Source organism: Bos grunniens, chromosome 5 (genome assembly GCF_055505025.1).
Source record: "Bos grunniens cultivar Pamir isolate PY7600 chromosome 5, Bosgru_T2T1.0, whole genome shotgun sequence".
Classification (NCBI taxonomy): domain Eukaryota; kingdom Metazoa; phylum Chordata; class Mammalia; order Artiodactyla; family Bovidae; genus Bos; species Bos grunniens.
This window is the reverse complement of record NC_141169.1, coordinates 50,387,464-50,412,718: the sequence shown is the minus strand read 5'-3', so window position 1 is coordinate 50,412,718 and position 25,255 is coordinate 50,387,464. Positions and strand designations below refer to the sequence as shown.

Sequence of the window (25,255 nt, the reverse complement as noted above, 5' to 3'; positions counted from 1 at the left end):
AACACAGATAATCAAACACTGAAACCTGAGTTCCATGTTATATTGTTTTTAGCCCTGGACATAGGAATTAAATAGACTATCATCACTCACTCCTTTGTCTTTGAGTCAAAGTACAAATATACTTTTGAAAGAAAAGCTGATTGTGAATAATTATATTTTTTAGAAAGGTACTGCAGTAGTTGTACTTTTAAGGAAGATAAAGGGCTGGAAAGTAACGCCACAAGTCCTTATCAATCATTCATTAGGGACAAAATCCAGGATGCCTCCATTCAGTGCGAGCTGCGTGCGTTTTAAATATTTTATCTAGTTTGGGGACTCAGATTGCCACCAAATTATATTTTGCTTTTCACTTTTACTCTGTGGACATAAAATACATTTGGGCTTGAAAAATAATTCACTTCCTAATTCTCGAGTAAATTTTAAAAGTAGTCGAAGTAGCTATTTGTACCAAGAACAAGATAATCCTGGATCATTTTTTTTTTTCCTCCAAATGGCTTGTATTGGGGTAGAAGAAGGAGTTGTCTGTTGTTTTTAATAATTAAGTAGCCTTCCAAAGAAAGTGATTGAAATCTAATCCTCAGACCACTGGAAGCTTTCACATTTCTCTGGGAAGCAGATTTCTTCTAAGCTTGTGTGTTATTGATCTATTAATGATGATACTGATTAAAAAATAAAACCTCATTCATCAGTTAGGACACACTGAGTACTATTAGCAGAAAAAAACAATGGATGTGGTGGTGGTGCTTATACTGTGAGTGATGGTTCTCACAAAGCTCGCTCTTGATTCATTAATCAAAATGTATCTTATAGGTTTTTAATTTTTTATCAAATACTATTAACCATGGATGGATGGAACAAAATGATTTTAAGCCATTTTATATATGATCATTTTCTAAATCTAGAGACTATTCAGTTAGGATACTTTAACAAAAGTAGTAAAATTTCAACATTGTAAAAGCATTTAGTTTCTAAGGAATTATCATTAACATCTTTTTGAATCACTTGGAAGTTATTAACCTCTGTGGTTCTCTTTAATTTGATAGGTATTAAAGTTGTTTTTAAAATGTATTTAATTTATTAAATCTTCAGTATTTTGTATTTGGCTTTATCCGTATGAGGCAGACAGATATCTCTACCTGCCTTCTAGGGTTTTTCTGAGTATTTGCTGGGGAGAAAAAGATTTACATTTTACAATATATGTGGAGCTTGGGTCTAGAATTAAAAAAAACCTGGGCGTTAGTGCCAGACCCACCACATACTGACCATGCGACCTTGGACGAGTCACTTGTCTTCTATGGGCTCAGTTTAGCGATATTATAGTACCTACTTCATAAAGTTATAAAAATTGTGTTACTCTACAGAAAGTGCTTAGAACAGTGTCGATAAATGTTAGACATCATTGCTGTTTTTGTTGTTACTAATACATGTATTTTATGTCATACTTTTATGTTGTAATAAAGTATGCAACATGACAATCAGTACAGTATAAGTCAGCTATTTCCTTGGCTCTCAATCCTTTGTTCATTCTACTGACTGACCCTCGGTGATCTCAGCTCACTCTCATGGCCCCAACACAATCTAAAGAGTAGCAGCTCTTAAATATTAACCTCCAGCCCTGTCTTCTCACTGTGCATTAACCCTGTACAGCCAACTTCCTGCTGAAGGCCGTCCTCTAGGACATCACACTCAGCTCACTGTCTGCTCTCTCCACTTGCCCATAGACCTTCTCTCCCATCCATTTAGAAATAACTATTATAAATTCTTCTGGAGTTCTGTGTCTATCTTTTCTTTTTAAAGTAGCAGAAAGCCAGCAAAAGGAAGGAACTTATAGTTAAATGATAGGTAGAACTGGATAGTGGAGGAAAAAAATCAGATTTATCTCCCTTTCCCACTCCCTAACCCCAAGTCTTGGCCAAAGATAGATTCTACCAAGATTTACAGTGGCCTGCATCTGTGTTGAGAAAGGTTTGCTCTGATATGAACTGGTGCCTCCTATTTAGTAAATAGATATTAACCAAATACTTTATGTTACTTGTTATTCAAAAGCAGATGTAGGGTAAAAGATTCTGTTGCAGCCTGGGAGTATTCATTCACAGTTCCCAGCTAGCCAGTACTCTCTTACCATTGTTGTATTGGCCTTGCCCTAGAAGCCTGAATCATTGATCTGATGGGCTGGCCTCACCTGTTGGTGCTGCAACATGACACTTCTCTGCCAGCTGTATTTTCAAGCACTTTCAAGACCATATCATCATTTTGCAAACAAAGCAGTTGAATGGTTCAACTCTCCCACACCCCTTCCCACTACTCCACCCTAAATATAAGAAAGAACAGACAGCCATCATAGACATATTTAGGCTTGAAGTTAGCTCAGATTGTTAACAGCACCACAAAAAGAGAGCTGCTTAAAACAAACCAAGAAGCCTGAATGCATAAGAACCTCGTGTTTTAAATGACAGGGAATTCTGTGAAAGGCTTTTAGCTTACTAGTTGGTATAATGTAGCATAATTTAATGTCCTTGTCCTTTCATATCTGCAAATGTCATTTCTGATTGTAAAGTACAACCTCTCTGCCTGATTTCATATTCTCGAAAGAATGCCAATTTAAAAGAAATTGAGTTCTCCTAACCCTATGTGACCCCTTGCTTCTCTCTCACAGTTATCAGTCCAGACAGAGGGAATAACTAACGTTGAAATCTTGGTTGTGTTTTATTTGTATTTCATCTTTGACCTTACAGTTAAGATCAAGCAGCTATTTCTTGTTTAAAAAATAATAATAATAACTAAAGCTCCCTGCCTCAAATTGCCAAGTGAAACATTTCTTTAATCTATGGAATTTATTAAGTTTTATGTATAGATTTCATGAAATACTTACTTTGAATTTTTTGTCTGTCTTTATATGCTGTCTTCATGCTGTCCACCGTAAAATGTGTGAGTTATTATAAACTCAGCATCATAAATCAAGGGACAGATGATATAAAAGATTACCAAATGCATTCCACTGATTCCATTCAGTTGACTTATTTTTTTTTCCTGCAGGTCATAGAGCTGAATATATGACTACAAGGTAGGAAAATATTTTAACATATTCATTGTGTCTCACTCTCTTCTCTCTTTTAACCAGCAACCAATTAAATGTTGCAAGAATGAACATATTTTGTTAATGAACTTGGAAGATAGTTTGGGCTTGACAAGACAGTAACAGGAAGTGTTTGGGGTTCTCATGAAACCAGATTTGCCCTGGCAGATCTGAGGGTTTCCCACTGGAATTGTAAAGCTCTTTAATGAGTAGCATCAGTTTAAAAAAAAAAAAAAAGGATAGAAATTGAATGGCTTTGATTTATCTAATCCAAAGCACTTTAAGTTTCTAAAAAGAGTCTGATAAGACTTTTGGTAATTTAATTAACAAGCAATATTATGTGCGTATGTACAGTGTCTGGCTAGTTACTTCTTGCTTCTGTATGTCATAAAAACTAGAGCTGTGTTGAATATTCTTGGATTTTAGCTCAGTCCCTGTTTGGTTTGCTTTAAAATTTTAACTTTTAATGCCTAGTACAGTATTGCACTTCCTTTTGTTCTTCCTTTTTTTCCCCCTTTTATAAATTCTTGGAAGGATTTTGAAGCTACTGCTGAGAAGGAAAAGCCTTTTTGGAAGCAGATTCTGATTTGGGTTCGGGAAAGTTTATGGCAACTTTTCTTTTTCTCTGCCAACATTTGTGCAACAGCCAGAAATTCTTCTAATTGACATAACAAGACATTGCACTTTTAAAGTTGAGTTCTCTTTGAGGTAGGAGGCATTTGGAACACTGGTATGTCTGTTGCAGTAATGGTCAGGTTGATTTTCAGATTCTGTGATGTTCTTGCTAGGTAGTTTATTCAAAAGGAAACCCCTCTTATATCTTGGTGAACCAACTAGAAAGATATAGCCACTGACTTACCTAAACTTTATGAAAATACTGGTTTTTCTTCCCTATGTCAGTAACAAAGAGGCATATTACTCCTGCATGTTATATATCACTTGTATCACAGTTAATGTCTCCTTTACAGTATCAACTCTTTTACCTGTTTATAAATTATAATTCATATAAGGTACCCCTTTAAAAGATTTTTTTAAAGGCAGGAGTACAAATATGTAAATTCTCAATGACTGCTATTAATATAATTGCTCAGCAGACTGGAAGATCCCCTGGAGAAGAAAATGGCAACCCACTCCAGTATTCTTGCCTGGAGAAAACCATGGACAGAGGAGCCTGGTGGGCTACAGTCCATGGAGTTGCAAGAGTTGGACACAACTTAGCGACTAAACCACCACAGCAGACTTAATGTTCACATTCTTCTGACTGGTACTTCCTCTCATCCACATGGGCATTCTACATGGAAAGCCAGATTATCCAGAAATTGTGTGGCAGGTACAGGACCAGAACGAGTCATCCAATTCAAATGTTGAATGAACGTAGAGTCTGGCGTCCACCTGGCGTGTACATAGTAGAGCCAGAACCATCAGTACACCAGTCTGCCTGCCAAACCAACTCTGCCATGGGAAGTACCTTGATGAGCTCTCAGACGGTTTATTCTAACCTCAGGTCCCTCTCCCAGCTTTAGTATTTTCACATTTGCTTCATACTTTAGAGTCATCAAGAGAGGCACTTCTCAGACTTCTGGTAGAAGACTCAAGACATTCCTCTGTTAGCCTCAGCCAGAAGGTGCTCTGCATCTCTCAGCTATGCGGGAATAATTCTCCAGGGCTTTGCCTCCAGCTGCAGTATTTGCTTGTCCCACAAATAAGTAACCAAACAGAATGAGCTTGTGTTCCTATTCCCTTGCTATGCTATGCTATGCTATGCTATGCTAAGTCACTTCAGTCGTGTCTGACTCTATGTGACCCCATAGACGGCAGCCCACCAGGCTTCCCCATCCCTGGGATTCTCCAGGCAAGAACACTGGAGTGGGTTGCCATTTCCTTCTCCAATGCATGAAAGTGAAAAGAGAAAGTGAAGTCGCTCAGTCGTGTCCGACTCTTAGCGACCCCATGGACTGCAGCCTCCCAGGCTCCTCCATCCATGGGATTTTCCAGGCAAGAGTACTGGAGTGGGGTTTAGCTTCATCACCTGCTCCAGATAGCACCAGATGTGAAGTTCTGTTGGACCTTGTCATAATAACCACATTTTTCTAGTTTCTGTATTTGATGCTTTGTCTTCCTGGGGCCTTGCTGACCCTGGAGGGACTGTCCCTCTAACAGTTAGTCAGTTCCTAGAGATAGTAAAGGGCTTTCTTACGAGTGTGCCTTTTGTATATAAAGCAACCAGTCCAGAGCCCATACCCTCAACCACCTCTTTTTTCAAGCCTTTATACGTAGGGCCGCTATTTACCTTCCCCAGTCACCCGAAGGCCAGTTTGCCAGACAACTAGGGACAGCTCCCATCCCCCAGAGCCCACTGAAAGTATTCAAGGCCTTGTCATTCAGTCACTCAGTTGTGTCTGGCTCTTTGTGACCCCATGGACTACAACACATCAGGCTTCCCTGGCTTTCACTATTTTATGAAATTTGCTCAAACTCATATCCATTGAACTGATGATGCCATCCAGTCATCTCATCCTCTCTCCCTCCCTTCTCCTCCTGCCCTCAGTCTTTCCCAGTACTAGGGTCTTCTTCAGTGAGTTGGCTCTTCGCATCAAGTGGCCGAAATATTGGAGCTTGAGCTTCAGCATCAGTCCTTCTAGTGAATATTCAGGGTTGATTTCCTATACGATGGACTGGTTTGATCTCCTTGCATTCAAGGACTAGCCTGCTTACCCTGCCTTGCCTGTTCCTTCCCATGGGAACCACAGCAAAGGCTCACATTTTCCCTCACTGTTTCTTCCTCCTGACTGATATTTCCCCGTGTTCCCCTCACCCCCATGCAGCAGCATGCCCCTACCTCTTGGGAACTGTGAGTAAGAAACAATCTTTCCAATGACAGTTGTCTTCCGATATGTTGGCCTTACCATACTTGAATAAAAATAAGCTATGCATTTTAAAATACTTATAAAATAAGGAAAAGAGTGGATGAAGTCAACCACATATGGTTAAATTCATTGGGAGGCAGTTGTTTTGTTTGTTTATACCCACCAGATCCTTTCTTCAGTGAATGGCACAGAATTCAGTGTATAAACGAAGTTTCAGAAATTTCAGCAATGGTAATTTATGACTTTCTACTTGGTGGAATTTTCCATATTTGCGTCTAGACACTTGCAAAGGCTCCTTTCAGCCTCTCAAGCACCATGGAGTTTCAGGCATTGCTTGCTGTACACCCTATCAGTTATATGAGCCCACCTGTTGGAAAGTCTTAAAATTTGGCTGTGGAAGGCAGTTATCAGCAAGTTTGTTCCCCTGGCTGTCACAATTGCTGTAGTGATATCTTAGGAAGGTAGCCAGGCTTCCGCATAAACTCTTGGGTCTTTGTTTTTAAACTGGTCTTTTTGAACTTTAATGAACTGAAAAGGAAGTTCTTCCTAGACAGTTTGCAGCTTAATAAGGGGCTTTACCTGATTTCCAAATGTGGTATATACCCTCACGAAAGTGAAAGTGTTAGTCACTCAGTTGTGTCTGACTCTTTGCAATCCCGTGGACTGTAGCCCACCAGTCTCCTCTGTCCGTGGAATTCTCCAGGCAGAAATACTGGAATGGGTTGCCATTCCCTTCTCCAGAGGATCTTCTCAACGCAGGGATCGAAACCAGGCCTCCTGCATTGCAGGCATATTCTTAACCATCTGAGCCACCAGGGAAGCCCATGTAACCTCATATCTGCCTTCTAAGTAAGGAGTTCAAATCGAAATGTCCAAAGAAAGGTCTTCAGTCTCTTCTTCCATGTATTCCTTGCAAGAGAGTTGTAGAAGTTGAGTCATGTGATCCTGGATCTCTTTGTTCTAAAGGGAGAGGACAGAAGTTTCCCTCTTTCCAGTTACAAAGCAAGATGGTGCATGGTTTCTAAATATCGTACATGGTACCCTGGATGTGCCTATGCCAGAGAGACTGACTTGTCTGTCACAGCAAGCAGACTGGGGATGGAGAGAGTTCAGAACAGAATAAATAGGTGCATCATAATTCTCTCCAGATAGTTAGGTGATGAACTAGTTTGTTTTAAAGAAATAATAATTCATGTGAGCCTGGACCTACTACCCCTAGAAGTAGCTTTGAAACGAAACTCTGTTTTTCACTTGTGACCCATTAATAGCTTATTTTACATAAAATAAAATCCTATTAACTACCTGAGGAATATCAAATAGATGTAATGTTATTTGCCTTGAAGAATTACGTTGTAAGTAAAAATATTGCATTTAATTTCTCATACTGGGATCTTTCAGAGTCTGCATTTTTACGACATGTTGTGTCTTTTGTGTGACCTACAAGTCGAATAACACAGATGTTGGTTTCTAACACTTGGCCAAAGAGCTTGCAGTTTCATTCGGTGATGCTTACCATTTTTAAAACAAACAAACAAATGTCAGTTACAAGAAAAGAATACTGTGACTAAATAGCTGGTATGGGTTTTGATGCATAAAGGAAAGGAAAGTGAAGTCGCTCAGTCGTGTCCGACTCTTTGCGACCCCATGGACTATAGCCTACCAGGCTCCTCTGTCCATGGGATTTTTCAGGCAATAGTACTGGAGCGGGGTTGCCATCAAAGTAAATAAATGGGAAAGGGAAAGGACTGTTCTCCTCCGTGGGTGGGAGTGGGGGTGGGGAAGGAACACAAGAATTCCTGTGTCCTGTAATTTTGATGTGACCTATGGGTGTTTCATTTGTTGTTTGATTTCTGCCATGCTCAGTAATTATATTCCCTCCCTTAGGCCTCCAAATGTTCCCCCTAAGCCCCAGAAACACAGGAAGTCCAGACCCCGCTCACAGTATAATGCTAAGTTGTTTAATGGGGATTTGGAAACATTCATCAAGGTACTGGCACCAGCCATCTGGGTGGCTGATCTCCACGCTTCTTACTATAATGGTCTCAGCCTCTCATAAAAGGAGGCAGGTCATTATGTCCAAGTCTGTCCTGGGGCTCTTTGCTTTCCCAGAAAATCAATATAATATTTCCTGAAGTCAGAGAGGAAAGACTGTTTGGTTTGAGTGCCTTCAGAAGAGGGAATAAACATGGGTATTATTATACTGGCAAAAGAGAAAGCCCTCTTCTTAAAAAAAAAAAAAAAAAGCCATAATTTGTACAAAAAGGAAAAGAGCTACCTGATAAAATGCTTTAGTTCTACTCATGCAAATGAGACGGCACAAAATATATCTGAAAGTCCATTGTTAGGCTAGCTTTGAAGCACAGCAAGTTTCGATTTCCCATGACTTGAGGAATTCATTATATTGGACAAATTGTAAGGCCGTGTGGTCTGTATCTGGAGCTCTGCTGTGTTTACTCTGTCTTCTTTTTCACCCTGTATTTCTGATAATGCTTCTAGCCGAGGACGAAGGAATTCACACGCGAGACATCAGGTACTGTGCTCGAGGGAAGTCGCGGGCACAGCCTCTTTCACTCTTGATACCATTTTCAAATCACAGTCATGCTTGGCTTTAACTGGATTTTTTAAGGTCTTTAAAAGAAAAGTGTTTGCAGTTGGAAATTAGACCGGTTTTACTTAGAAAAGAATTATATAAATCAAACACTGATTTTAAGGGGAGTAGTCCTCTACTAAAACTGGATAAATGCTTAGGTTTTACATTATGTATTTGGCAAATATACCAAATTTTGTATATATTTGATAAGAGAGTCAATATTAAATACCAAGTGCACATTTAATACTGGATATTGGACTCTCATGTAAATTATACAAAATAGAGAACAACGACCTAGGATGCAATGTTTCCGATGACTGAATTTATATAGGAAACTACATCATTGGTAACCTCCCTTAATACTATGTTACGGTGTCTTACTTTCTTTAAAGACATATCTTTTATTGAATATGTACACTAATGATTACAAAATATGTGTGTGTGCATGAATATGGATAGATAGACCCATACAAACATACATACATGAAGAAATTTAAAGCCTCCGGCAACCTTTAAAAATGAATCCTAACCCTGGAACTGAGTGAAAGCCACTGGACAACCTAAAGAGCAATCACGAGTCTGTTGCTATTAGCCTTAAACCCAGAAGAGCCTTATTGGCTCTAATTTAATATAAAATTATTGTCAAATTTGATTATCTGGTTTCCCAGCCCAGGGCTTACAAACAGGGGCAAATTAGGTAGAGAGAAGGGAACGATCAAATGAAAGCGCTGAGATGTGCAGCTGATGGCCTGGCAGAGAAGGAGAATATAGAACAGCTCGAAGAGGTAGACGTATGATTCCATTATATTTGATAACACAGTATAAGAATGACTGCTTAAGATCATAGAAAGGCACATATTATGTTTTTGAAAGATTTTTCATTAAGAATAGTTAAAGGAAACCAAATTTAGGCATGAAAGGAGGAGCAAACTCCTAGCAGGGAAAACTTAACTTCTGTAAGCTCCTCTCGGTTCCAGATAGAGTGTTAAAGAATCTTTGGCCCAACAGTGAAACAACAGGTATCGTGATCTCTACACTTTTGAAAAGTGCTCCGTCAGTTGAGATCCCCACAATATCACTGTAACACAACAAGGAAAAAGCTATTTTTCCTCTATTTCCCATGGGGAAACTGAGACACAAAGGGATTTGTTTGAATGGTCAGTGGAGCATAGCCCATTGCTTCACTTCCTGTAAAATATTTTCTACCAAAGCATCTGGCATCCGTGAAATTAAATTAAAACATGCACATTCATTATTTCTTGGCTCCAAAATTCATTATATGAAATGAAATACTAATGATAGCTGAAGGATTAGCAATTAGCTGAGTAAAGATGAAAATATTTTTAAAATAATATGAAAACCTAAGACATTTCTATTTAGAACTTTCTTAGTGCAAACATTTTTCTTTTAATAACCTTTTATTCTTGGTTTCCCTTTTTGTTTTAATACTAAGTTCAGCCAGGTTGCCAACTAATAGTCTCCTTTCATCATTTACATTTAAATATTTGTTGCTCTTCTAGATTACAGTGTTATAGGAATTGTTCATATAAAGGTTACATTACCTGAAACAAACTTGTATCCTAAAGAAAATATCCCCTCTCATAGTTAGTAAGTTTTGATAAAATAATATGGCCATTCTTGAGCCAGCTAGTTCACATTAAAAAAGCATTGTTATTCTTCAGGATCTTCTTTAAGAAATGAATAAAGTTTATGCTCCTGAAACAGATTGCCTAATTAGAGAAACTTAATGCAGGCTCCAGAAGTAATTGAGCCATTAACTGGTTTATACACTGTTTATATTGTCCTAAAACTGAAAATGAAACTCTCCCTCAAGAAGTATATTACCCATTCTAGGAACAGTAAAAAGTTAGATTGCTGGACTACAGTCTATTTCCACTCCTTCCACTTTTCTTAATTGGAAAGGTCAGTGGATTCGTAATTGTTCTAACATATTGAGACAACCAAATTCTTCTTGTGTCGCAGAATAAAATTCCCCATGAATTAGTGCCTAATTTCAGCTAAAGTTTGAAACCTTCATACTTTCTTTAAAGCTCTAATTCCTGAAAGAGCAGAATCTGAAAAGTAGATGAAAAATAACTCCGTAGTCAGTAACCTTCTTTAACTACATGGAGTGCATGGCATTGACACGTATTTAATTGTGACCTCAGCAGCTCCTTCATCTCATTTGTCATCCTATACATGTCTTAATACATTTGCAGAATTCACATTTGTTCAGTAGAGTGTGATGCCTGTATTACAAGATGTAGAGAAAGAAGGCTGAGAAATGTCCCTTCTAAGAAAACAAGATCTAATGGGGTGCACATTGGTGCCATTTTTTTTCTCCATCCTTAAAACATGAAAATATAGCAATGAAAAATCTTTAGAGGGTGAGTCAGATCTGATGCAAACTAAATAAATACATGACACATTATGAGCAGCTATAAAGCACTTCTCATGTTATGCATCTGGAAACACAGAGACCCTTTATAACTGTCATCATCTAGATGGTGGACTCTCGGGGGTGCTACAGAGAGGATCCTTAGATGGCTGAACAGTTGTGTTTGTTGACTAGTACAGTCAGTCAGTCCTAAGATGCTACGGTTAGAATATACTCAGCTCTTTTTAGGTCCATTAGATTAATACTTGTGTAAGTAACCTTTTTAAATATTAAGTGATTTACATAATTCATTTTGGTATGTGAGCCTACATGCAACTAGAAAAGGTGAATTAGCTATGGCATCCTTAGGCATAGCAGAGTGAGTTGAAACAGAATTGCCTTCAACGTATTTAATTTGGTTTGCCTCAGAACTGAAATATACCTTTGGTCATATATAATTCTATATTTGGCCCTTGAAGAATATTTTAGTGGGAGTGTGTTTGGAAATGATCATCTAAATGAATGAAATGCATTCCTTAATTAGGGTTAACTGTAAGCTTTATTGTTATGTGTGATTTGTGCCTCTGCTCTGCTGTTAACTGGTTTCCATCTCTTGACCCAGGACTCAGGACAGATCATCCCCCTCATTGTGGAAAGCTGTATTCGGTTCATAAATCTCTATGGTGAGCCCTAAACTGCAGTGTTCTTACCTTAAACAATTACTAGGAATCTTGCAGTAAATGTGTCTTTCCTTTTAATACTTAATGGTTGGGAAAAAGGGAACCTGGAGGATGTGATGGAATCTCTCATGCTCTTTCCCTTCTGTTCTCTTTAGGTCTTCAGCATCAGGGGATTTTCAGAGTGTCTGGTTCCCAGGTGGAAGTCAATGATATTAAAAATTCATTTGAGAGAGGTAATTGCACATCTGTACCTATAAGCAAACTGTTAAAAAATCATCATTTTCTGTAGAGAAAAGTGGCATACTTATCCTATATGTCTTTAAAACCCTTCTCTGCATTTCTTTCTTTTTGGATGTTGAATTAAGAATCTATTTAGAATAGCTGAGAAATGAAGCCAAACTCATAAGGCTTTGTTATCAAGTCTAGAAAAGCATATGGGTTTTGTATCCTTGGTTTAGGACCAGCATTGGTAATCCTCAGCACGCTATCAAAGGTGGCTCATGAAAGGCTTCTAGAAAAGTGGCAAGAACAGCTGTGGCCTGCATAGCAAGTGTTTGAGGTGACTCATCCAAGCTTCATGTCTACTCCCTTTGTCAGGAGCTCTTCTTCCTCTCATTGACATCTCTAGACTCCATCCCTGTGACCTTAGTTGGTGCCTTATTCTTGATCCCAATTGACTGTCAAATAAGTCCTGCTGAACTGTTCATTCGCACATTATGATGAGTATCAGGCAGACCTAGAATCAAATCACACTTCTGCATTTACTAATTGTGTGATTTGGGTCAAGTGACTAATCTCTTACTTTGGCCTCAGTTTCCTCAACTGCAAAATTCTAGGATTAGTGTGAGAAATAGATATAAGCCATGAAAGTGCTTAACTCTTAAGTGGTGGCTCTTAGCTCATAATGCTCTCCTATTAAAATGATTTGTCTTATGTCTGCTTTTGGATACATCTGCACCTTCCTGCCCTTGCCTGAAAGTCAAGCCAAGGATGCAGAGGGAGGGACATCATGGCTTGGAGACAGGGCCACCTCTCTTGGTCCTATTTGTCCTGACTCAGACTTGGTACAAAGCCAAGTTTGAAACCGTGGTTGAAGAAGTCAACTTGGAGCCAGATTGTTTTTCCTCTTCCAAATCCTCTGAGTGATATGATGTATAGAGCAGAGGAGTCTCCCCTCAAGAGCTTAAGTGTCTAAGTCTCTTACATGGACCATATTCAAGATAAATTGAAATATAGTACGGCATCAGGTTCCTGTGCCAACCGTTGTAGGCAGAAATGGTTTTCTTACTTTTCCTTGGACATTCCCCTGGTATTTGTTGTTTGTTTGTGATCTCTTTGGGTGAGGCTTTCTCACAGTGGGCAAAAAAAATTTGTTTTGGTGAATTCATGTTCAGTGATTTCCTGCCCTAGAAGCAGAGAAAAAGGAACCACAAGTCCCTGAAAATAAACTGCCCCAAGAGGCAAAGAAAAGTTAAAATGCAATGTACAATTTTTGTGAACTTTAGAAGAGCAGACCTATGAATAAAAAACGGAGTTTGATTTAAGGCTGCACATTATGTTGAACTTCTTAAGAATTTTATTTCAGTTTAGTTCTCAGGAACGTGACCTAATATTTTAAAAGCACCCACCATAAAGAATAATGTGATTTTATGTTTGTGATATATAAATTTCCCACTTTTTATACACATTCTTTGGTATTGTTAAGGGTACGTTTTCAAATTCCTGTCTGATTTCAAAATTTCCTACTGCTGAAGTCAACTTTCAAATGTGCTATAAACACCACCATTCACTTTGAGAAACACTTATTTAATGGTATTTAATGGTATTCACAATTAGTTGAGTCCTATAATATTTCTGATAAATTTTCCTGATCCATACCGCATAGCGAGACAGACCTATGTTGTTTCTTTTTCCCCAGTAGGATGCAAGACACAGAATGTAGTATTTGAATTCATGTCAAACTAAGATTACAGATTTTAGCTTTAAAAAAAAAAAGTTAGGTCCAATTATAAATCCCACAATATTTTATTTTAAGTTTTTAGGTAATTTGTAAGGGATTATTTGGTAGCATATGATAGAAAAAAAGCTTTATTTTGGCCAACTATTTTTAGGTTAATCATGGGGTAGAATATCTAAACCAATTATTTTAATTTTAGTAGCATGTAATCTTTTAGTAGTATGTAATTAAAAGATACATGTATATATAGAAATGTGTGTGAGTATAGAAACATATTTTTGTTCAGAAATAAAAAGAGAAGCAATGTGCATGTAACTAATTTGCTGGTTTTTTTTTTTAGGTGAAAACCCTTTGGCTGATGATCAGAGTAACCGTGATATTAACTCAGTTGCTGGCGTTCTAAAGCTCTACTTCCGTGGGCTGGAAAACCCCCTCTTTCCTAAGGAAAGATTTAATGATCTGATTTCTTGTGTCAGTAAGTGGGCTGTGTTATTGTTTGTTTTTTTTTTCCCTCAATTCTTTCCCCACCAGAATTATTTGACTAACCAATTCCCTGGAAAAGGCAGCAGCCCCGTATCTTCCTCCCCAACCATTACCCCATCACCACCAAATTTCTGAGACCACTTGTCTTAGATCCAGCATGACTCATCCACCCAGCTGTGGCCTCGCCCTTCGCTGAGTGGGCTGTGCTTCTGAACACTACCCAGGTTCCATAGAGCCCAAGAGCTTCCCACTTAGTAGCTGGGACAGAGCAGAGAAACAGATGCCAGCTCACTGAAGGCAAGGAGGAAGCTGTAAGCATGGAAATGTTAACTGTTTTTTGGCTTTTGGCTCTTGGTCTTTTCCACCATCTTTGTTACTTGGAAAAAAAGGTAAAAGGAGATAAATGATCATTATTACAGTACAGGAACAGTAGGTGGTAATTATCTGTCAGTGGGCATCCCCAGCTAATATAATAGGCAGAGTGGCTCTGGGAGCATGTATGATGTATTATGAAACCCATAATCAGCAGAGCAAACCATTGCTTTTTCTTCAGGGGGTGGGGGACTCTTGACACTATAGGAAAGAAGGTGAAAATAATACTGGGAATGAGCCACATCCCATATGTCTATAAACTCAGTGTCCCTTTAAGTCCATGTTCCCAGGCAAGGCTGTTGAACTAACTTAAATTACACAGTGAGGGCTTTTGTGAAAATCAAGCTTTACTCTAATGAACAAACTTTACTCTAACGAACAAACTTTACTCTAACGAACAAACCTCCTCCCCCATCTCCCCCACTACCCACCTGGATCAGCAAGTCCGAATGACCTCAGAAAATCTCTCCACTCACCCCCCCTTCCCCTTTCCCATCGCCAGTGCTTTGGTTTCTCACTGGGAGATCCTACTCCTACGTTTTGCCCTCTTTCCTTAACATGCTTCATGCCAGGCACTCGTCTTGGCACTTTACATGTATGAACTCATTTCATTCTCACAGCCCTATGATTGATGGATTGATGTTCTCCTGATTTTCTAGGTGATGAAACTGAGGTGCGGAGAGGTTAAGAAACTTTCTGGTGAGCAAGGCGGACCTAGGATTTGGACCTAAGCTGTTGGAGTCAAAAGCCTAGGTTCAGAAGGGCAGATTGAGTTTTATATTTCCGTCACCACCTCCCACCTCTCCCCACCCATTTAAAATCTATTTCATTATTTTCCACCTGAAAACAGACTCCTTGGTATGGCCCGTTCATAGTATAGATTTCTTCCTGCATCTGATCTCTCTCCTTTTGTGCACTCATCTCCTACCACCTGCTCGGTTGACTTTGTTGCAATGATAGCAACCTGCAGACGTGCTGGACCATTTCCCACCTCCGTGCCTTTGCTGGTGCTGCTGTATCTGCTGCCCCTCGTGACCATTTGACATCCACAGGGAAGGATGTGCTGAACTGGCACTCCTCCCAAACTGCCATCCACCCTCGCACCTGAGGCAGCGTTAGTCACTTTCTCCTCTACTAATGTTCCATTGTGTACCTGTGTCTGTAATTTTTCTTAAAGCCCCACATTACAATTTTTTAACCACTCTGTCTCCTTCTACCAGAGAAGAGGATAGTAAGAAGAGGAAGAACTAGTAAGAGGAAGAAGGCTAGTAAGAAGAGGCTAAGAACAGAGGTTCTAGATTCCAACAGCCTAGGTCCATATCCTAGGTCCACGTTGCTCACCAGCAAGTTTTTTAACCTCTCTGTACCTCAGTTTCATCATCTATAAAATCAGGAGAACATCAGTCTATATATCATAGGGTTATGAAATGCCAAGAAGAGCGCCTGGCGTGGAATCTGTTCAAGGCAATGCCTACCTTTAGCTCCACGGGCGTGTGAGGTCGTGATGGACTATTATGTTCTGTAGCCCAAACACTTGGCATGGTTAATGCCAGACATATGATGAGGGCATAATGCATAGTTAAATAGAATTTAAATTAGGAGTCAACATTCCACCAAAATCGCTTTTAAATATCCGTCTGTATTTTTGCCTGTATCAGGTCTTAGTTGTGGCTTATGGGATCTTTTATTGTAGTGTGCGGGCTCTTCATTGCAAAGCATGGCTGTCTCCCTCTAGTTGTGGTGCCACGGGTTCTCTAGTTATGGTACACAGAGCACATGGGCCCTGTGGTCGTGGCACACGGACTCTTTAGTTACGGAGTGTTGACTTTCTTGCTCCGAGGCATTTGAGATCTCAGTTCCCTGACCAGCTGTCTAACCGGTGTCCCTTGCATTGGAAGGCAGATTCTTAACCACTAGACCACCGGGGAGGTCCCCTCCCCCAAAATCATTTTGTTGGCAACCATGCCTAGAGTCCTAGATCTCACTGAATAGGAATTCCCCAATCATAATTACCTCCACCCCCACCCTGTACAGTCTGATGCTTGTGTGGAATTCAGAAGTGCGCCTGTGTGTCCATTCGATGGCCCCCGCGTAGCTTGAGTCATCACAGCAGCTTCTGACCCAGCTGGAAAGAACTGAGAAGAAGCTGTCACACTTCTGGAATTCCCCTTTGGCCATGTGCAAAGATTTTCCTCACCAGCCTAGCCAGAAAGTTTATATCTGCAAAAAATGATAAGCACTGTCTAATGTTCAGTGGTTTTCTGCATACATAGATCGTCCACACTTACGTTTACACATACCAGCTGGGTAAAGACTACTGGGCTCCATTGTCAGTTACTATTGCAGATTCACATCATACTTTCATGAATGAGAAATACTATTTCATTATGATTATTAAAAGCTGAAGCCTTGGAGGCAGAAAGATCTAGATTCAAATCCTAGCTTCACCACTTAGCAGCTTTGTAACCTTGGGCAGAGATCAATATTTAATCTTTTTAAATATATATTTCTTTATCTACTTCATAGAGTCTGTGTGAAGCAAAAGGAGACAATCCATACTAAGTGTTTGTAGCATCATGCCTGGCACACAACGAGCCTCAGTACATGTTGCTCGCAACACATATTGCAGTATATGTTGTCATTATTACAACTGTCACAGTTACTCCTACTGCAAACTCAGGTCACATATGCCAATACCTGGGTTAGCCATTTGCCAGTCTTAACCTGTTCAAAATATGTATTTCTTTGCTATAATTATTTCACAAGCATTTAGAAATGATGTTAGTTTAACCCACACATTGTGTTGGTTCCGAAATGACTTTTCCCAGCACAGTAAATGTGTTACAATCAAAGACAAGCTTTCTTACAAGTAGATGTGAAGCAAAATAAGAAGATCATAAAGAAAAAAATGGAAAATCTACAGAAATATCTTTTATTGCAAAGAATGCCTTACATGAAATGCTACAGGGGCACATAAAGAAGCTGCAAAGACATTTCCCCCTGTATTTAAACAATGAATTAATGAAAAATGGATTAATAATCTTTGGGCTAATTAGTATGAAAATAGTCTCTGTTGGCAATGAATACCCACAGGACCAACATCTCAAAGAAGTGGGAGCCCCTGGCGACTAAGGCTGCTACGGTTGCTAGGTGCACACACCAGTAGATTTAACTATGCCAGTAATTTAAGTAGTGTTGTTAATGTTTTTGTTAGTTCTCTAGTTACAGATTCTTAGATGTTGTGCAGTGGTTTGCCCATAAGTCCTGTTGTTTTTAGTGCATAATTTTGCAGAATGGAATGTTTTTCAAAAACACTTAATGGCACCATGAATAGCAACCCCATTTCTTCCAACATCTAATCTATTTAAAAGGGAATTCCTGGTTATTATTGATTTACCTTTAGGTAAGCATTTTCTCTTACCAGTGTGACCATGATTGATATATCTGTATTTTTCCTGGATTTTCAATAAATTTGAACATGGTATGTCATTCATTATTATATCCTTCCATTAATATTACAGACTTTTGATGATTATTGCCTACAGTGTTGCAAAACTTTCTCAGGATTCAAAGACTTGACTTTTGCATTCAGGAGGTTTAAAATATACTAGAAGAGATAAGATATTTATTTACAAATAAATTCAGTCTAAGTTTGTGATAGAAGCAAAAGACTTAGGAATGTTAGTGGAGAGAGATCTCATGGAGATAGATTGCTGTTGTCCATGTCATCTCCTAGTATCGCCTTCATTGGATTTGATTTTCTCTATTAAGGTAATTTCATGTGATATTTGTATAGAAAAACTTCCCTTTTCATCTTTTATTCTAGGAGTTTTTCCCTTTTCATCTTTTCTAAGAGTTTAGATAAGTCTCTGGAACACCTGCTACCTTTTGCTTACCTGTTTTTGAATTGTTTCTGGAAAGACTGTGTGTGGGGGGTGAGTTATTGTGCTATTCATATGCCTCTAAATACCATATTCTCTGGAAACTTGTAAATGTAGTAAAAGAAAATTTGTCTTAGCATTCTCTCTCTCTCTTTTTTTTTCCAATGTGCACTGTTCATCCCCAATTCACTACAAGTTTCTTTTTAAAAATTATCTGGATAAAGACATCAAAGGCAATCTAAATTTGAAATAAACTTGATAGCGTCTCCATTTCTCACCCAAGGGTTTTTTTGTTTGTTTGTTTTTAAACAACCATCCACTTTGTGAATGGTTTTGTGACTGCTCCAGATCATACCCACACAGTCCGGGCAGCTTCTGGAATGTCCGTGTACTATGGCTCTGAGGCTCCCCAGGGCACAGATCCAAGCGACTTGCTCTAGTAGAGCAGCTCAAGCAATTCACGGTCTTTCCTGGCTGCTTCAGGGCTGTGAGCCCAGAAGAAGCGTTTGTACTTTGTTATGTGCTGTTATTTAGGGGACTGGTTTTACAAAAGGCAACATCTTTTTTTAGGAGGGTGTTTTGTTTTGTTTTTTTACCTATGGGGCAACAGAGGATAAGACGATTAGATGGCATCATCGCCTCTATGGACATGAGTTTGAGCAACCTCCAGAAGATAGTGAAGGACAGGGAAACCTGGTGTGCTGCAGTCCATGGGGTCACAAAGAGTCAGACATGACTTAGCAACTGAACAACAACAACGAAAGCAACATTTAGTCATTATAGAAAACATAGTATTTAAAAAAAGCACATAGAATACTTCTCCCATAATGCCACTACCCAAAGAGAATCAGTGGTGTGTGTGTACACATTCTGATCCCTGTGTATAGTCATATGCACACACACTGTTTTTAAAAAGCCGAAGTGGAACTATACTGTCCCATTTGTAACCTACCTTCTTTTTTACTTATTTATTGTAGGAAATTTCAGATGTCTACAAGAGGATACATAAAGATATATTTACATATAAATAATATAATTGCCTTGCTTTAACAGTTTCTATGTGTTAGCCAGATTTGTCCCACATACATTGCTTTATCATCCCTCTGACATCAGATCGTTTCATCTGGGTGTGTGTATCTCTGGGAGATGATGCTTCTTTTTTTTTATACAACATAGGCACAAAACCATTTTCATACCTTAAAAAAAAATAATTCCTTAAAATCATCCAATAGCCAAGCACTGCTTTTTAAAAATAATTGCTTAATATGCAACTAACATGTGATTACTATAGAAAAATTAGAAAATAAGTAAAACAAATCTAGAATTCTTATGCACAAAGATAATATTAACTTTTTTAATATTTTCCCAGCTAGATCATATATATACACCTATGTATTTCTTAAAATTTTTTTAATTGGAATATAGTTGCTTTGAGGCTTTCCCAAAATAGCTCAGTGGTAAAGAATCTGCCTGAAGTGCAGGAGATGCAGGCCACATGAGTTCAATCCCTGGGTCAGGAAGATCCCCTGGAGGAAGAAATGGCAGCCCACTCCAGTATTCTTGCCTGGAGAGTCCCGTGGACAGAGGAGCCTGGCGGGCTGCAATCGAAAAGAGTTGCAAAGAGTCAGAGCCGACTGAGCACACATGCACGCATAGCTGCTTTACAGCGTGGTGGTGGTTTCTGCTGTACAACAAAGCAAATCAGCCATACATACACATGCATCCGCTCTTTTTTTGGACTCTCTTCCCATTTAGGCCACCAAAGGGTACTGGGTAGAGTTCCCTGTGCTGTGCAGTAGTTCTCATCAGTTATCTCTTTTATACCTAGCAGTGTATGTATGTCGGTCCTAATCTCCCAATCCATCTCATCCCCTCTTCCCCCCGTGGCATCCATACTTTTGTTCTCTACATCTGTGTCTCTATTTCTGCTTTGCATATAGGTTCACCAGTACCGTTTTTATAGATTCTACATATATGCATTAATATACAGTATTTGTTTTTCTCTTTCTTCATTTTGTATGACAGTCTTTAGTCCATTCACGTCTCTGCAAATAGCACATTTTCCTATGTATTTTAAAAGCAGCTTATTGAGAGACAATTCTCATACCATCAATTTATCCATTAACATGTACAAATCAGTGGGTTTTAGTATGATCACAGGATTAGGAAAGTCACCAAAATCAATTTTAGAACATTTTCATGACTCCAAAAAGAAATCTCAGTTAGCAAACACTCATAACCACCATCACCCTCAGCCCTAGACAACCACTAATCTACTTTGTATCTCTGTGTATTTACCTATTCTGCCTATTTCATATAAATGAAATTATACAATATATGGTCTTTTTTGATGGGCTTAATTCATTTAGCATGTTTTCAAGGTTTATTTGTGTTGTAGCGTATGTCAGTACTTGTTTTAAATTGCCAAATAATATTCCATTATGTGGCTATACCATAACTACATACTTTTGATTAAAAAAAAAAAAAGCTGCATCATGCCGAATGACTGCTAGTGGATATAAGATTTCTTTTAGACATGATGAAAATGTTCTATAATGGACTGAAGTTGTGGTTGCTCAATTCCAAATGTACTAAAAACCATAAAATTGTATACTTAAAATACATAAATTATATCTCAATAAATCTTAAAATTTATTAAAAATTATCATACCCTATTTTCTCTTTATAAACTATTTTTAAAATTTAATGTTATTAACACTTTCTCACATTACTAAGTTATTTTTCAAAATATAGTTTTTAGTGTCCATATAATGTTTTTTATTCTATTTAACAAATTCCCTAGTTTTAGAAAATTAGATTGTTTCCAAAAGTGATTTTGCAGTTATACAAAAATACCATGATGAGCTTCTTGGTACATAAATCTGTTTCCTATATCTGATGGTTTTATGGAAAAAGCTTTTGAACTCTTTTCCTGGTGTTCCAATGTATGTTTTTGTTGCTAAAAATTCTTCAGCTTTATTGCCATACACAGTAGTTTTCTCTCTGAGCTCAAAATTTCTGTTTGCTGCCTTACAATGATTTTCTCAAAGATTCCTTTTCTCTGCAAAAATGATTAGTAGGCTTAGTATTGAAACAGATAAGGCTCCTTAGGCTAAGATTTAGTTTCTTTACTAATTTCTATTTGATAATTCAGCAGAAGGAGAGACATTATTTATATATTTATATCTATAATGTTGCTTGTTAACTAGGAAAGAACTCAATTGCTTAATTCATAGAACTCCAGAAAGAAACCCCAGTTAGCAAACACTCAAACCACCATCACCCTCAGCCCTAGACAACCACTAATCTACTTCGTATCTCTGTGTATTTACCTAAATGTATGTAGATCTATTAATGGTTAATTAGAAAGATTTATAAGCAGTTCATTTCTTACCTAGAAGAACAGCTGGTAAATCATCTCAGGGCTAAGATTTATTCAATATGTTAAAAGGTCTCTTTTTCTCTTTCCTTTTCATTCACACACATATACTATTACACATACAACTGATTGATACTTTGACATTATTAAAACCTAACACTGAACCTAAAACTATCCTGCATGCTATGATAAGTTGCTTCAGTCGTGTCCAACTCTTTGTGACCCTATGGACTGTAGCCCTCCAGGCTCCTCTGTACATGGGATTCTCTAGGCAAGAATACTGGAGTGGGTTGCCATTTCCTCCTCTAGGGGATCTTCCCAACCCTCAGATGAGGGATCAAACCCTCATCTTTTAAGTCTCCTGCGTTGGCAGGCAGGTTCTTTACCACCAGCGCCTTTAAATTCCCCTTGATTATTGCTTGTTGGGCTATGGAGTTCAGAAATATTTGCCTGCTCTTACATAAGCCATTTCTGCATGTGACTACCAAGGAATTTCCTTCCCTTTCTTCCTCCTTAAGGATAAATCTGCATCTTATGTTTTCTTATTTGTTTTCTGACAAACACCTTTACAAACAGTGCCACAGAAGAGCTGATATTTTCAGAGGAATGGCCATTTGAACTTTTGGCCATTTTCTGAATTCACTTCTGTTTGGTGGTGAATTTTTCACACACATTTACATGGAGCTGTCAAACTTCCATGCTGTGAAGTTGGTATGCTGACATGGGAATCTTGCAGTGCTAGGGAAGGAATGTAAATTAGCCAAGGGAGCTCTGAGCATGTGACTGAGATTGGGCAAATCCCACTTTTACCTAATTACATTAGATGCTGATGAAAAAGAATCCCAGCATAAAAGAAATCCAGGTGAAATATGATCTTCCTCACTGACAACTTGTCTGAGGAAAAGATCTTTTCATGTTGTGGTTGTTCACTTGCTAAGTCATGTCTGATTCTTTGTGACCCCATGGACTTCAGCACGCCAGGCTCCTCTGGCCCACTATCTTGGAGTTTGCTCAAATTCATGTCCATTGAGTCAGCGATGCTACTAACAATCTCCTCCTGGCTACCAGGTGGTACACTGATAAAGAAACCCACCTGCCAATGCAGGAAATGAGAGACCCAGGTTTATTCCCTGGGTCAGGAAGATGATCTGACATAGGAAATGGCAACTCGCTCCAATATTCTTGCCTGGAAAATTCCATGGACAGAGGAGCCTGGCAGACTACAGTCCATAGGGTTCACGAAGAGTTGGACATGACTGAGCACACACACACACTCGTCTTTTCACGCAGTATAAAATTCTGAAAGATTATGAATTGCCACACTCAAAGCCAGCTAGAAATGCACATTAGAGTGTCCATAGCAAACATAAATTTTGACACGCTAACTGGACTCTGGAGAGTAAATGAGTCATTTGTACCAGAGCAAGACTCTTGTAGGATGCATGCTGCCAACCAGGTAATATCGTGGTCTGGCCTTTGGGACACATCCGTTTGCTCTATTCCAGGAGTGCCAGCCTTTCTGTTTTGCTTTGGTGTATGTTCACTGTAGCTGCAGGGAGTGCCAACCTCACATAATTTTATCCGGTCTTCTTGGTGTCACTTTTTTACACTCCTGTTGCTTTTCTCCCCTAAAATCTTTATTTGGCATCTCACGGGGCACCCCCTCCCCCATTCTTTTTTTTTTTATTGCAGTAAAAGACATAAAATTGGCCATTTTAATCTTTTTTTAATGTACAATTCAATGGCATTAAGTTCATTCACATTGTTTTGCAGCTATTACCATTGTCTCCAGAACTCTTTTTTTCATGCTGTACTGAAACTCTGCCCATTAAACAGTAACTCCCCATTCCCCTCCCTCGAGTTCTGACAGTCACCACTCTACTTCCTGTCTCTGTGAAATGGACTACTCTAAATACCTCATATAAGTGGAATTATATAACATTAGTGTATGGCTTTTTGTGTCTGACTTATTTCACTTAGCATAGGGCCTTCAAGGTTCATCCTTGTTGTAGCATGTATTAGAATTCTGTTCCTTTATAGGGCTGAATAATATTTCATTGTGAATATATACTACATTTTGTTTATCCACTCATCTATCAATGGACGTTTCTACCTATTGGCTATTAGGCATTATGCTAGTGTGAAACTAATATGTAAATACCTGTTCCAATTCTTTTTAAATAAAATTTTGAATCTACCCTTAAGGAGTAGGGAATTGAGTTTAGAACTCAGAAATTAGAGGCAAGAGGATTTTGAATTAAGATGAAGCCTCTTGGAAGTAATACCTGTATATTCTTCTAACCTAAAGATGACAGGCCCCCTATGGAATTTGACAAACATTAAAGATCAATACTATATTAAATGTGGTTCCTTTTGCATTTATAGATGCAAAATTCACCACACCGAACTCTCAGTGCCTTGCGAATCATCTCTAGGTATTCCATCTTCCCTCTCTGTATAGTGTGGGTTTTCCAAGTGTCCTGTGAAGTTGTCATGAAAGACAAACCAATTGCTCTGGGACTCTTGAGACTGAGTTAGGTAGAAATGTTGATGACTTGATTATTGAGTCCTTTGATCCTACTGAGACTCTTGAGTCACAGTAATTAACAAATACATATGTGAAGAATTAATGAGTCATGCAAAGGGAGAGGTATCCTATCCCCAAAAGTTACTTTAGTTAATGTGCAGCGAAAAGGAGTTTAAACCATATCAGATGCAAAATGTGGAAACAGCAACAACTGAAAATGATTTTTAAATTTAGAAGACTCTAAGCTGCTCAAAGCCAAGCCCATGGAAATCAGAGAAAACAGTGATGAGTCAGAAGAGAGGTCCTCGAGTACACCCAAGCAGATCACTCACTGATTTGCTTTATTGGTTACGACTACATCTCACCTAAAGGCAAAGTGTTGCTTATGTTCAGATAGGTACTGAATTTGGGTGCTACAATGTTCTGCTTTAAATGTGGCTGGTAAAAGGATCCTAACCATGTCCTCTTCTGTCTGTAGGAATAGATAATCTCTATGAGAGGGCGCTTCACATCCGCAAACTGCTCCTGACCTTGCCCAGGTCGGTCCTTATAGTGATGAGGTACCTCTTTGCCTTCCTCAATCAGTAAGTACCACAATTCTTTGCCAAAATGCTCATTTTAATTCCCTGTGTACCACTCTGAATTCTTTGTTCTTGGATTCTGTAAAATGTACATTGGGTTCCTTTTATTAGTGGAGTCGAAGAGAAGATTATTGAATAGAGACTGAAGGTGCAGTTTTCCTCAGCAGATCAAAGTCATCATGTGTGACCTACCTTATAAGGTCACACAATGACCTAAATAAACCTCATCACCAGATGTAGAAACTGGCCATAAATGCAGAAATGCACAAATATTACTAAAAAGAACACTTTTCAGTGAAATATGTGCTTTTTTCCAACTTCCATCCAAAGCCAATGTCATAAATGTTTTTGTCAAAATGATGTAAACCGCCTGCTCACTGCAGAAAATTTCTGTGATTTTTAATGTTATAGTCAGGGAAGGAAGGGAATTGTAGGTGAGACTTGTACACAGATCCAAAAAAGAATTGTCTGCAAATTGAGTATAA

The 25,255-nt window shown here is 38.6% G+C and overlaps 1 protein-coding gene across 8 annotated transcripts in view; it reads left to right on the top strand.

Annotated features, from left to right (window-relative positions):
* The window catches only part of SRGAP1 (SLIT-ROBO Rho GTPase activating protein 1), a 310,916-nt gene that overhangs the window by 259,404 nt on the left and 26,257 nt on the right, over positions 1-25,255 (top strand). For 6 of the 8 annotated variants that reach the window (XM_086400212.1, XM_086400214.1, XM_086400218.1 and 3 more), the window contains 6 exons: positions 3,037-3,064; positions 7,828-7,930; positions 11,533-11,593; positions 11,746-11,823; positions 13,888-14,022; positions 24,668-24,773. In XM_086400212.1, the coding sequence (XP_086256338.1) occupies positions 3,037-3,064; positions 7,828-7,930; positions 11,533-11,593; positions 11,746-11,823; positions 13,888-14,022; positions 24,668-24,773 (511 nt within the window). Of the gene's footprint in view, positions 1-3,036; positions 3,065-7,827; positions 7,931-8,439; positions 8,474-11,532; positions 11,594-11,745; positions 11,824-13,887; positions 14,023-16,436; positions 16,457-24,667; positions 24,774-25,255 lie in introns of those variants that run through there. The other 2 variants (XM_086400213.1, XM_086400219.1) reach the window with 2 other exon arrangements.